The sequence below is a fragment of the Lampetra planeri genome, chromosome 7 (genome assembly GCF_965212315.1).
Source record: "Lampetra planeri chromosome 7, kcLamPlan1.2.h2, whole genome shotgun sequence".
NCBI classification, from domain to species: Eukaryota; Metazoa; Chordata; class Hyperoartia; order Petromyzontiformes; family Petromyzontidae; genus Lampetra; species Lampetra planeri.
This window is the reverse complement of record NC_136113.1, coordinates 15,804,823-15,818,017: the sequence shown is the minus strand read 5'-3', so window position 1 is coordinate 15,818,017 and position 13,195 is coordinate 15,804,823. Positions and strand designations below refer to the sequence as shown.

Genomic DNA, 13,195 nt, shown 5'->3' with positions numbered 1-13,195 from the left:
AGGAGGACTTGTCAACTTGTGAAATAGCAAGACGAAGAAGTGGAACGCTTCGCTCATGAATTCTCCTCGCCCTAACTTGTCCAGACTGCCCTCTAAGTAAGATAACTGACAAACAGGTGCGCTAACACGAAACTTAAGGCATTCCGAAGAGTTTCAACATTATAATGTTGAGGAATATGTAATTTTGGGTGACCCTCCTGAAGGTACCTCTGAATTAAATATGCAGACAGCAATAGCGGTAATGACAGGCGATAGCCATATCCTTACGCCATTATGTGAATTGCGCTGTACACATTACATGTGAGATATGTGACCTTGTTAACAATGACAATACATTAAATAGATTTCACTTTAGTGGTCGGTCAAAATGTAAGAGTGATTAATTACCTAGACTAACAAGTGTTAAAAAACGACTACTTTGTCAAGCAGAATAATGAGGTTTATATCAGCAAAAAACCTTGATTAATGATTTAAGAATCAGAATATTTATTTACACTGGAGGAATCCGATGAGCTATAAAGTTATTTTTCACAGATGTCCAGTAAGAGTGGGTAAGAACGTTACAACGACAGTGCAAAATACAGGAAATGTAAACAAATCACCCTAACAGATACAAATAAAACAAAACTTTCCCCATCCTACCAGGCAAGGCAACCTGGCCACGAATGATTTACAAATTACACATTTAGTTCTATAAGTAAGTCAATCCATACTGGTGTAATCTCTTTCTTCAAGAATGTTCATTCAATCAGATCAAAAATATTCAGATATATATTTAAACAACAATAACAAATCGTAAAAGGGCCTAACTTTACTGGGCCTCCTCACCTGTGCTGCAACAGAACGGGCACGGCTTCCAGGCACTTCCTTATGAGCTGCGGAGAGGGGCATCGGGCGTGCAGGTGGCACGCGTGCACGCACCCACCGGCCGCCGCCTCCCCTCCGAGCCCCAGCTGCCGGGCGTGCTGCGTCGCCTCCACACCCTGCCGGATAGCGGGCGACAGCACGTGCACGTACAGCTGCCGCCGCAGCTCCGGACCGCCCCGCCGCGCCAGATGGCAGAGGTGCCTAGCCACCAGCAGGGCGGCGCCGGGCCCGGCCTCGCCAAGCACGGGGCCCCGGTAGGCCGCCAGCGCCTCCCAGCGACGCGGCCGGTCGACGGCTTGGGCGGACGACGGACTGCTGCCACCGCTCTGCGCCGCCGAATCCAGGCCGCTACCGTCGTCGTCGGCGGCGGACTCGCAGATCTGGCACGCCGTCGAGGGTTTGGGCTTGCCGTCCACGTTGCCCTGGTGGTTGCCCCCCAGCTGATCCAGCAGCAGCTTCCCCAGCACGGCGAGCGCGTACTGCTGGTACGCCTTGCTGCCGGCGCCGACGGGTGACCAGAGGCTGCGCAGGATGGGCCTCAGGGCCGCGTGCAGGTCCAGGCAACAGCAGACACCCGCTCCGCTTGTGCCGGACAGGACACGCAGCGCAAATTCAGATGTTTGCACAGACTCCAGCATCGCCAGGCAGCGGGCGCTAAATATGGCCACGCAACAGAGTCCGTCCGTCGTCTTGCCCGTCGCCCCAAGGCTCGCGGCATCCTCCCTGCCCTCGTCGTCTTGTTCTTCGAATGGGTTGAGCGGCATTCGGCTGGGGGTGAAGGCACACATGGGCAGGCCGCTCAGGTCGCTGTGATGGTGTTCCTGGGGGCAGCTGGGCTGCGGGCACGCTCGGTGGTGGAATGGCTGATGGTGGTGGCGTTTCCGATGGCCACTGGCCGGGTATACTTGCTCCACTCGAGCCTTCTTTAGGGCGCTAATAACCTCAGTGATGTCATCTACGAGGATGCGGATGTAGACCCGGGCATCTCGAACCTCCAGCGCGCCCATCGGCAGCGATGGTGAAGGGAGCAACAGGTGGTGTTGCCGTTGCTGCTGTTGCGTCGCGACAGATGACACAAGTGCCTCCAGGTCAACCAGAGATTCCTGCAGGAGATCAAACCCCTGCTGCTTGACGAACTCCTGAATCAAATCCACTGCCTGATTCAGCAGAAAGGGATTAGAACCGGCTGCTTGTACGTACCGCAGCATAAGTTGCAGGGTCGCATGGATAAGCTCTGGCAGGAGAAGCAACCAATGGTATCTACTTTTAGATTCATCTTGTGGCTCAAGGCACTTGTAAAGGGCCAGCTTCTCCTCTTCCTCCTGCTGCTGAACCTCTTTTAAAGTCCGCTTCAGCCTGGGGGCAAAGGGCTCTGCCCTGGGTCGCTCTAGGCCCAATTTTGCAAGACGGGCAGCGTTGAGAAGGTCGAGCGCCGCGGTGCGCAGCGCGTCTGGCATGCCGTCGGCTTCCCCGTGCAGCGCGGCGTTCGTCGCGGTCAGCAGGCGCAGCACGGCATGAAGCAGCATGCGCTGCACGAAGGCCACCGTCTCGCCGGTCCACCCGGCGGCCATGACGCCCGTTTCCGAATTCCTGTCGCCGCCCCCGAGGGCCGACAGGAAGCGCAGGAGGGAGGGCAGCACCGTACACACGGACGCTTGGCCCCGCGTCGCCGACGCCAACTCCGCCTCGCACAGCTTCCCCAGCAGAGAGAGCAGCACCCGGCACAGCTCAAAGGGCGTCCCGTCGGCAACGTGAGCGTCCCGCCCCAGGCCCAGCACGAGGCCGGACGGGTCGTTGGCATTCACGACGTCCAGCTCGCACACCGGAAGCCTCTGAACCTCGGTCTCGATGCTCGGCTGCACGTGCGCCTCCACGTCTGCTAGGCGAGCGGCCTGCTCCTCCATGGCGGCGCCGCCGCACCCGAACCTCTCCAGGGACTCGCCCAGAGGCGACGGGTACGACCCTCCGGGCTTGGGCGGGCTAAAGTCCTCGGACGTGAAGAGGCCGGTTGATGCCAGGGACCGGTTGGGGGCCACTTGCCTCCAGTTGGCGAGCAATGTGGCGGCAGCGGTGGGGCGCTCGCTGGAGCTCAGCTCGGAGTCGGTGGAGGCGTGCGGCGCCTGGGCCTTGTCTCGAGCTTCATGCCCAGGCCCTCCCTTGCGGTGCCTTCGGTGCTTCCGGCTGGCGCTGCCACCGCTGCAGTTGTACCGCCCCGAGAGGGGGAAGGCCGTGCCTTTGCGGCTAGGGCTGGGCTGCGGCTGTGAGAAGGCCTGGCTGCTGCTTGCGGAAAAGAGATTTTCACCGAGGGGTGGAAGATGGTAAGCTGCAAAAACAAAAAACAAAGACATTCAAATCAATAAAAACATTTATCACACACCATATATATAAAAAAAAACACATTTATCACGCAAAGCTGAGATGGAAGCATGGATGGCGCTGAGAAAATTAAACTAATTTAAACTAAACAGAGGATACATGTATTTAGTCTCGTCTTAAAATCACTGGTTGTCACAGGTGATTGGACTTCAATTGGCAAACCCTTCCAGACCGCCGGGGCAGCAGATGGACAGCTCCATTCTGCTGTCCTAAGCCGAGTGGATTTCACCCACCACAGCAGCAGCAGCAGCAGCAGCAGGTCCATCGCTCAGGTAGGCTGGTTGACCGCTTGTCTTTGCTATAAAGAGCAAGCAGTGTCGACCTTGAACTGGACTCTTGCTACATTTTAAATATGTGTTGATCTAAAGGGTTGAAGGCTTGTTTGATCATCAATTATATCTGATTTGTGTGGTAAATCAGATGAGGATTCTCTCACCATTAAAAAAAACGCATATCTTTCTCAAGGTCTTTATCAAAGGAAGATAACAATGTCTTTTGAAAGTGCAGAAGGGCATTTAAAGTTATGAACGATATATACAATAACGCACAATATAATGATGAGCATTCATATTTCAAATGATCATCATTTGATGATTGCAGTGAGTTTTTACCGTTGTATGTTATAGCTCCCAAATATTAAAATGGTAAAAATATAAGAAAAAATATATTTAAATGTTTTAGAGGTAAAACATTTCAGATATGCGTAATACACATTCTGTCCTTGTCAAGAATTCAATCTTACTTAGTATTAAATTACAACTTCAACATGACAATTATGCACTTTGTAAAATACACTGAATGAGAATATTTTTAATAATAAGAAAAAGTTCAGGTCTTTGCTAGTTTTACAACAAACCAGAAAATTGGAAAATAAATCTGTGATGCAAAATAGAACAAGTTCCCAATGTGAAATGACGGACAGGCAGGCCAGTCCTTGTGCTCAATATAACAAGCTTTATTGATGGTTATTGACATTGATGTCTGGAAGAAAAGCCACATTTCCAGTTTCTGAGTGGAATATGAATGGCTCCCCCATTGATAGCCAAATAATTCTCTGCCACAGTGAGCAACTCTGCACAATGACAATGATGAGAGTATGGCCATTTAAGGAGCGGCCATGTAGACAGTGCACAGGAGGCCATTCGTGACGTCAGTCTCGTGGACGGCCTGACCAGTGGTGCTAGCAGCTAGTCCACTGGGGCTCCTTGCCCATCAATTGAGAAATGTAACTAAGAATAGAGGTGTGGTGATATGAGAGAAGAGAGATACTGACAGGAGAGAAATAAGAGTTTTTTTTGTTTACATTAATTATCTTTCCTTGGAACTGATTTTGAGCTGGAATATATTTTTTCTCTCATTAATCCAGAGCCCCTTGAGCGTTTTAGGGCCCTAGCCTCTTGCTTGTGCCTTGTTCCACCACTGGGCCCAGTGTAAAGGAGAGACGTTGGCGTGCCTGTGAGCTCTGCTAGCCGTGACGCCGGCGTTTAGAGACCACGAAACGATGTTTACACGAGGAAGCACAGCCCGCCTCTACAATATTCATAAAGGAATCGGATGCTTTTTTTTAAATCTCTGCTTCAATAGAAATGCAATGAACTGTCGAGAATTATTTATAGCTGCCAAGATGAAAAGCTGGGCATAACATTTGGCTCCCATAAGTGGATATCTTGATGAGGATTGCCATCCGTATTTGTATTTCAAAACGTTGATCACAGCGTTATTAATTTAGCCTTATCCACAGGGGTTTCATATGCAGGAGTATGCCTCTATATAGGTTTCTTTTTTTGTCAGCATCTGTACATTCATGAACATTTTTAAAATGTGCAGTGATACATCTATTTTCATAAAAACGAAATCTCCAATTTGATCTACCATATTCTTCGTAATACATTTTTTTAAACCTAATATAATGACAGCCACGCAGGGTTTCAGGATAATTCATCATTGCCAAGTTATTATGTGATACTTTTTTCGATTCAAGTGTTTATTTTGTTGCAGTCATTGCTATGTGTTGACAATGAGAGACAGAATGAAGAGCACATGGGAGAACATACGCAGGTCAGTAACATAATCGAAACCGTTGAGACGCGCTAAGACACCACCAAAAGGAATCTTAGCCAATGATCAGGAACAGTGATGGTCAGGAACAATGCTGGGTGGATTGTTATAATCGCACAACTGTGAGAGATGGCAACTACTTGATTTTTATTTATTTACTCATTAGTTATTTTACATTCATATAGTAGTTTACAGAATGCACCAGTAACATATTACTACCAAAATCATCATGGAATTTTTGATCGATTATGGCATTTATTATTTACTTACTGGTGGTATTTTGAATTATTTGTACTTCATACATTCCCACGCCCTGCGATCATCTTTGTGACATCACATTATCTAATCACCGAGCTTTCAAATGACACCACAGCTGCAACAATGCAACGGACAACAACTATTGTCTTTCCGGTTTACTTTAAATGTTATCTACTGCTGCGTTTGAATATGCTTTATTTTGACTAAATAACAAATGCCAACTGCTTATACCGGAACACAGCTCCAAGTGCATTTTTATTTAAAAACAGGCAATGTACTGTACCTAGATGTACATGAACACATTTAAAAAAAAAATGAAATGATATATTCATTTTTAAAATCCGCCTTAAAACCTATTTATACACTTCTGCTTATTAGACCTTTAGTTCATTTTGTAAATTATTCTTATTTTTATGCTGAGTGTCAGCTGCTGCTGTGTCCTGTTCAGCGCTTTGAGATCCTTGATGAAAAACATTAGATGAATGTAATTATTATTAAATAGAAAGGAGACACAACCTTTGCAAATAATACACACAATGTGCAGTGTGCACAGATGTACAAAAGCATGAGATAATATGGCTGACTGCGCGAAAATTATAAAACTACCCCAAACAAAAGCACACGTGCATGCACACAATACAAGTCCATTATTACAGCTTTTTAAAAGAGAAGAATTACTTGATGGGCCCATTCCACGAGTGAGGTTACAGGTTTCCCTCGCTCTATGCGGGTTCGGTTTGTGCGATGTGACGGGCATATGAAGAGCTAACCTATTTCTACCAAAAATTCGCTGAATGCGGCCTGAATTCGCTCGTGTGTGGCTATGCGGTCGTACGCGGGACAACGTTGTGCGTGTACTCTACGCGCTACTCGGCAGGCGAATGTCTCCTCGTGCGGTTTCCGCTGTGCGAGCCCTTTTCTCGGAACGTATCTCCCGCATGAAGCTCAAGGGAAACCTGTATTTAATTTATGCATCAACATTTAACAAAAAGAGGTCAGGTTAATTTTGTCCCAAGGGGCCGTCCATAAATGACGTCACGCGATTTTTGACGATTTTTGACCCCCCCCCCCTTCGTCACACGGCGTCACAAAAAGTCAGAACCCACCTCAAATATGACGTCACAAAGCTCTGCCCCCCCCCACCCCAAAAAACATGCTTCAAATCGCTTTAAACTATTGTCATTGTAGTGCGTATTTAATGTGCCGCTGCACTCTGATGTTGTAGGAGAAAACATTTATTTAAAAGTACAGTATATTTAATTAAGTAGAACGTGTTGTCTATATTTGTTTAAAGTTGCGCATTTTGATGTGACGTAACATTTCTCAACCCCCCCCCCCCTCGTCACACATCGTCACAAATGTCTGACCCCCCCCCCCCCCTAGGTGCGTGACGTCATTTACGGACGGCCCCCAACAGCAACACTGTCGTGGGTGAGAATGCCACATGGCGGCTATGCCAACACAGAAGACTTGTTTACCAGCCCCCCCCCCCACCCCTGTAATCTGCACATTGTGTACGCATCTCAGTTACTTTGCAATACAAATCGATGAGTCACTCAACGGCTTCGAAAAGGGCACCGTTATTGATGTCATTATTAAATGCCCGCTTCTTGTCAACGCAAGTCATGCCCTCTATATATTTTGTTATTATTTGGAAAAAAAATGTATGCGTACAAAGGGTAGTAAAAAAAGACATTTAATTTTCGCCACCCTATAATCCAAAGCACAAACCTGCATGCCATAATACCGAGTGACGCAATAGCGCGCGCACTACGTAAATGCTTTGCGCACGTAGCAGCTAAAACCCCTGCACTGCCCACGAGTCGACAAAGCACGAGCAAATATTACGTTCGGTTTCATCTTAATGGTGCTTAAATGTTCTTCAAATTGTAATTTAAATGGTGGCTCACACACTATGCTAGAAGCCCCAGCAAACCACAATCGATTCCCACCCACGGCTTACGTTAGATTGGCGAAGGATGCCGTGATCAGCCCTGGGTTGCCTTGCTGCGCAAACCCACACTAGCCAGAATGGTGAAGTATGCTCAGAATGGTGAAGTATGCTCAGAAACCGGCACAGCATGGGGAGGTCTTCATCCAGCAGCGGGGATTGAAAGAGGGCTCTCAAATTATTTTGAAATTTTAAAAACAAAGTTCTCAAATAGTGGCTCTAAACTGACCTTTGATAAAGGACCTGATTAAATGTACTCCTTGGTTTTTTCGGTAAAGTCATATAGGTTAAAATTTTTAATAAATGAAATTAAAATTACGGAGGCATCAGACTCAGTAATTTTGCTGGAGCAGTCAACACCTGATGACGGTTGCTTGTGTTGCTTCCGAAACGTCGTGATTTCATTTAATTTATTTTTATTTTTTGCCTACGTGACTTTACCGAAAAAACAAAAGAGTATGAATCCTTGCAGTCACGAAAACTTCAAATCTAGAACTGATCAAACGTGTTGATTGATTGAGATCATAGAATGGTGGGAGATGGTGCTGCACCACTGGGATTGCAATGAATGATTTGACTACCATTTGTTCCACTGGGTTGTGGGGTTGCATTTGTTTACTGCACTGCAAGAAAGAATGTTGAAACAAACTTGCATGGCCACTCGAGAAGTCACACGTTAGCGTAAGCTATCGGCGAAAATACAACTGCCACAAAACATTTTTACAGTGGCTTGCTAAAAGAATCTTTCCCCACACTCCAAAATATGTATTGCAATGTATGTTGTTGTATACGGCGTACACAACTGATGCTGCCGTGGTGTTACCGGTTCTAGCACCACTGGGCAGAGGTGGGACAAAGTCATTGTTATGCAAGTCACAAGTAAGTCTCAAGTCTTTGCTCTCGAGTCCCGAGTCAAGTCGAGTCAAAGATGAGGCAAGTCCAAGTCGAGTCTGAAGTCATCAAAATCATGACTCGAGTCTGACTCGAGTCCAAGTCGCGTGACTCGAGTCCACACCTCTGAGGTGGGACAAAGTCATTGTTGTGCAAGTCACAAGTAAGTCTCAAGTCTTTGCTCTCGAGTCCCGAGTCAAGTCGAGTCAAAGATGAGGCAAGTCCAAGTCGAGTCTGAAGTCATCAAAATCATGACTCGAGTCTGACTCGAGTCCAAGTCGCATGACTCGAGTCCACACCTCTGCCACTGGGACTCGCAATCCAGGAGGTTAACGGCCTCACTTTACCAGCAGGCAGTTGAAACAATGGGGCACGTCTTAAATCCCACCGTCAGTAAGTGGGAGGGCAATTTAACACCCCAGCAGAAAATCCCCATGCTTGCCGCCATCTCCTGGCCACAATGTCACAGCCCCACCTACAACACCTGGAAAGCTCTGGTGGTCAGCAACGTGAGTTCGAACCAGGTTCTTGAGAGCTGATACCCGGTGCTCAATCACTTCAAATCAAGAGTTCTTACCTTGGTCATGGTTATTTATATATTATTTTTTGAGGTCGCAATTTGTTTTCATTCCCATTTTATTGAAGTAGGTTTTATAAATGTGGAAGAAAAACACTCACTTTTATATTATTGGTTCTTTCGGCAAAGTCACGCGGAAGGGAAACAATAAAATAATAAAAATATAAAACAATTAAATTCTCACTAACACTCACTTTATTTCATATATTAAACTCGGGTCACCATGGTCTTTTGCCGAATTTTACACGAGTGATACACGACTCGTGATTTTTTTTTTACATTCATGAAGCATTCAGAACTTGTCCTCTAAAGGATGACCCCACTCACTTGATTTGTTCTGGCCCACAAAAGCGGCGCCAAGCCAATTAAAAAGTCGAGGATTAATGCCCCCAAAAAACGAAATGTTCCACGCCTCCCAAATACCGTAATGGATGACTGTGGGCGGTAAGCCGACACCCACTTCCGGTTTGAGTCACATTTGAAAAATATTCTATTATTTTTAACCGTGCCAAATTCCAAGTGACCCTGTGATGTGAAGCATGATTAAGGTGTATTTATAGACTCGGGTGGCCTCCACAAGAACCTCCAGCAGCTTAACCGTGAAAATAAAACGGTTTGAATTCTCTCAAGAGAGCCAATTACCCTAGGCACTTCCAGATATGTATATTGAAACTTTAAGTATATTATTGTGCAATAATTATATTAGACGGAATTCTAATTCTCAAAAGATGGGATATTGGACAAGGCGAGTAAAGCTCTCCCTTATACGAATATAAAACGTTTCTATCATGATCAGCAGCAGTATAGATCATGATCTATCCACTGCTGCAAGGGCTCCCCCAAGCCATCACTATTTCTCATGGTTCTAAGATGTCATAATCCATCAGGCACCTACTACACGCGAGCCGATTTCATCACTCCATCTCAGCGGTGGATGTGTTTTCTCCGGGATATTCCCACGATTGTCTGTCAATTGAAAGCCATAAATCTGGGAATTGTTGAACCCCTCGTAATTATAAAAAAAAAACTGTAACCATTATGAAAGGGTTACACGTTAAAGACAGACTTATAAAAGGGAACGTGTCGAGTTATAATAATATCCTACATTTGTAAAGGCGCATTTCATCCGTAGATCCCAATGTGCACCATTTATGAAAGCAGGATCTACGTCAGCAGTCCTACCGCTGTGTTTGTTTTACCTGATGAAGGTTGTTTGTGTTGCGATCGAAACGTCGTTATCTATGAATTTTCTATCTCCGTGACTTTACCAAAAGAACCAAAGAGTAGAAAGGGAACTGCAGGGTAAATGGACAGAACTCGGGGGTAAAGACAAATTTAAAGAGGCGCGTTTTCAAACTCAACTAGCTCTAAAGACTCCCATTGTCTTACTGACAAAGGCAAAGCGTTGTTCCATAGTCTGGGAGGTACACAATGTCAAAATCCCAAACACCCCAGGAGCAGAGCCTTGACCTCGGGACTACTTAGAAGAAGGCCATCCCAAGATCGCAGGGACCTCTCGAAGGAGCGTTTATATCCGAGACTCCACAAGCCCAACTCGGCAATTTTAAGACTCCTATTGTGCCGTATCAATATCTGTAGCTCAGGGAATGGCACTAAGGTGCCCTTATATATTGGGTGACAAACGTAAATGCTGGGCATGTTTGAAAATAACACAGCATGATCCAGTGCATTAAAAAAAAAACATCATCCTCATTTAATGAACTGGAATAGCAGCTTGTTCAAATATTTAATGTTTTCTTTTGCCTTGCTGAAGCACCGTGCATGTTTGAATGCAGATGTTTGCTATTTTAAAATCAGAAGTCACGCCGGCACTGTTGGTCTGACTAATCGATGGCATGCTCTTCATGTGATGGGGGGAAAAATGTGCACTTTAATAAACTAATTTCTATTCTCTGCCATGTGTCTCTGAGCGTTTTACATTAGAGCACACACTCTGGAATTTGCAGTGGCTAAGAAAGGGAAGGCTCCAGGGCAGGATATCTTCTCCACCCCCCCCGCCCCCAAGGAAGGACCAATTTGCTAAGGTACACACACAATGTGGTTTCAAGAAAATCGGCAAAAGATTTTTACCGAATACAAAAATAGGATTAACTGGTTCCTTACACAGCTAACGTTTCACCACCAGAGATACCGTTTGCGCGACTTTGGTGACACAACAAAGCACCGTGTTTGCCATTAACACATTTTCATTGCGTTTTGCTTCGTAGTTCATGGGGGAAATGTTGCCATTGCAAATTAAGGAGCAACAGCACCAGAAACTATATGATCTTTAAGAAAACCATATTTGCACAACGTAATAATGCCACAGTTTTGAAATATTTAAAGCAGATACTGTATATGTGCACAAAGCTTAACCTAAGTGAAACATGTCTACTATTCTTACTAATCTTTGGTGGTACAATGCCATTAAGAATATAAATCAAAAGGCTGGCAGCATAACTGAAGGCCATTGACACGTTTGAATACAGACAACTAGAAATCACCTAAATTTCAGCATTTACTGAAAAACACACACATATATAAAGATACCAACCGTGGTACCACAGTACAAACATTTTCATGTTCTTTGTGGCAGTTTAAACACAGCATGGTTGCCTGAGCAGAATCTTGATAGGATGTATACCGTAATCCAAGCAGAATATCATCACATACGTGCATGTCGATTCATAACAAGACGTTCATGTTGGTTTTCAAAAACAAGACCGTTTGAAATTTCAACTATTTAACGGGCTCTCAAAGATTAGGCGAAAGTGAAAATACGATAATAGAATCTAACCTGAAAAGGGACTCGAAGAACAACGCAGAGTCTGTATAAAATTGAAATATGAAGCGTCGTGCTAAACGCGAATACAATTAGGTTGCAAAAGGTTATGGTTCATAAAAGTTTAAATATCAGGAGGCATACACGTATATGTTCCGAAAATCATGCCGTTGATATTTATTTTTGCGTAATATCTAACGCCATTAGTACTGTGCAAAGATAATTATTCTGCACGATTGCGTCTATTAATAACAACGCTAATGAAGACAGAATCTCCGAGTGTATGAAAACATTACACTATAACTACGCTCACACCTCTCCAATGTACAAAACTATATATTTCTGTTTACACTGTACCAGATAGAAAATAAAGTATATACTGCACACCCTTAATTCAATGCAATATAAAACCTGTAAACTTGCTCAGACCACTGTCATGAACACATTGTTATGTCCTGATGTGATAGTTAACTCAGTAATCAGGTTCGTCATCAGGAATGTATCCAGCAGTGTGCCAATCTCTGTGCTGTGTGTCAATCCCTGTGTAGTGTGTCAATTCCTGTGTAGTGTGTCAATCCCTGTGCTGTGTGTCAAACCCTGTGTAGTGTGTCAATCCCTGTGTAGTGTGTCAATCCCTGTGTAGTGTGTCAATCCCTGTGCTGTGTGTCAATCCCTGTGTAGTGTGTCAATCCCTGTGCTGTGTGTCAATCCCTGTGTAGTGTGTCAATCCCTGTGTAGTGTGTCAATCCCTGTGTAGTGTGTCAATCCCTGTGCTGTGTGTCAATCCCTGTGTAGTGTGTCAATCCCTGTGCTGTGTGTCAATCCCTGTGTAGTGTGTCAATCCCTGTGCAGTGTGTAAATCCCTGTGTAGTGTGTCAATCCCTGTGCTGTGTGTCAATCCCTGTGCAGTGTGTCAATCCCTGTGTAGTGTGTAAATCCCTGTGTAGTGTGTCAATCCCTGTGTAGTGTGTAAATCCCTGTGTAGTGTGTCAATCCCTGTGTAGTGTGTCAATCCCTGTGCTGTGTCAATCCCTGTGTAGTGTGTCAATCCCTGTGTAGTGTGTCAATCCCTGTGCTGTGTGTCAATCCCTGTGCTGTGTGTCAATCCCTGTGTAGTGTGTCAATCCCTGTGTAGTGTGTCAATCCCTGTGTAGTGTGTCAATCCCTGTGCTGTGTGTCAATCCCTGTGTAGTGTGTCAATCCCTGTGCTGTGTGTCAATCCCTGTGTAGTGTGTCAATCCCTGTGTAGTGTGTCAATCCCTGTGTAGTGTGTCAATCCCTGTTTAGTGTGTCAATCCCTGTGCTGTGTGTCAATCCCTGTGCTGTGTGTCAATCCCTGTGCTGTGTGTCAATCCCTGTGCTGTGTGTCAATTCCTGTGTAGTGTGTCAATTCCTGTGTAGTGTGTCAATCCCTGTGTAGTGTGTCAATCCCTGT

General features: G+C 45.4%; 1 protein-coding gene across 3 annotated transcripts in view; it reads right to left on the bottom strand.

The window, feature by feature from the left end:
- LYST (lysosomal trafficking regulator) overlaps positions 1-13,195 on the bottom strand; it is a 138,296-nt gene that overhangs the window by 67,400 nt on the left and 57,701 nt on the right. For all 3 annotated transcript variants that reach the window (XM_078596535.1, XM_078596536.1, XM_078596537.1), the window contains one exon: positions 829-3,190. In XM_078596535.1, the coding sequence (XP_078452661.1) occupies positions 829-3,190 (2,362 nt within the window). The remainder of the gene's footprint in view (positions 1-828; positions 3,191-13,195) is intronic.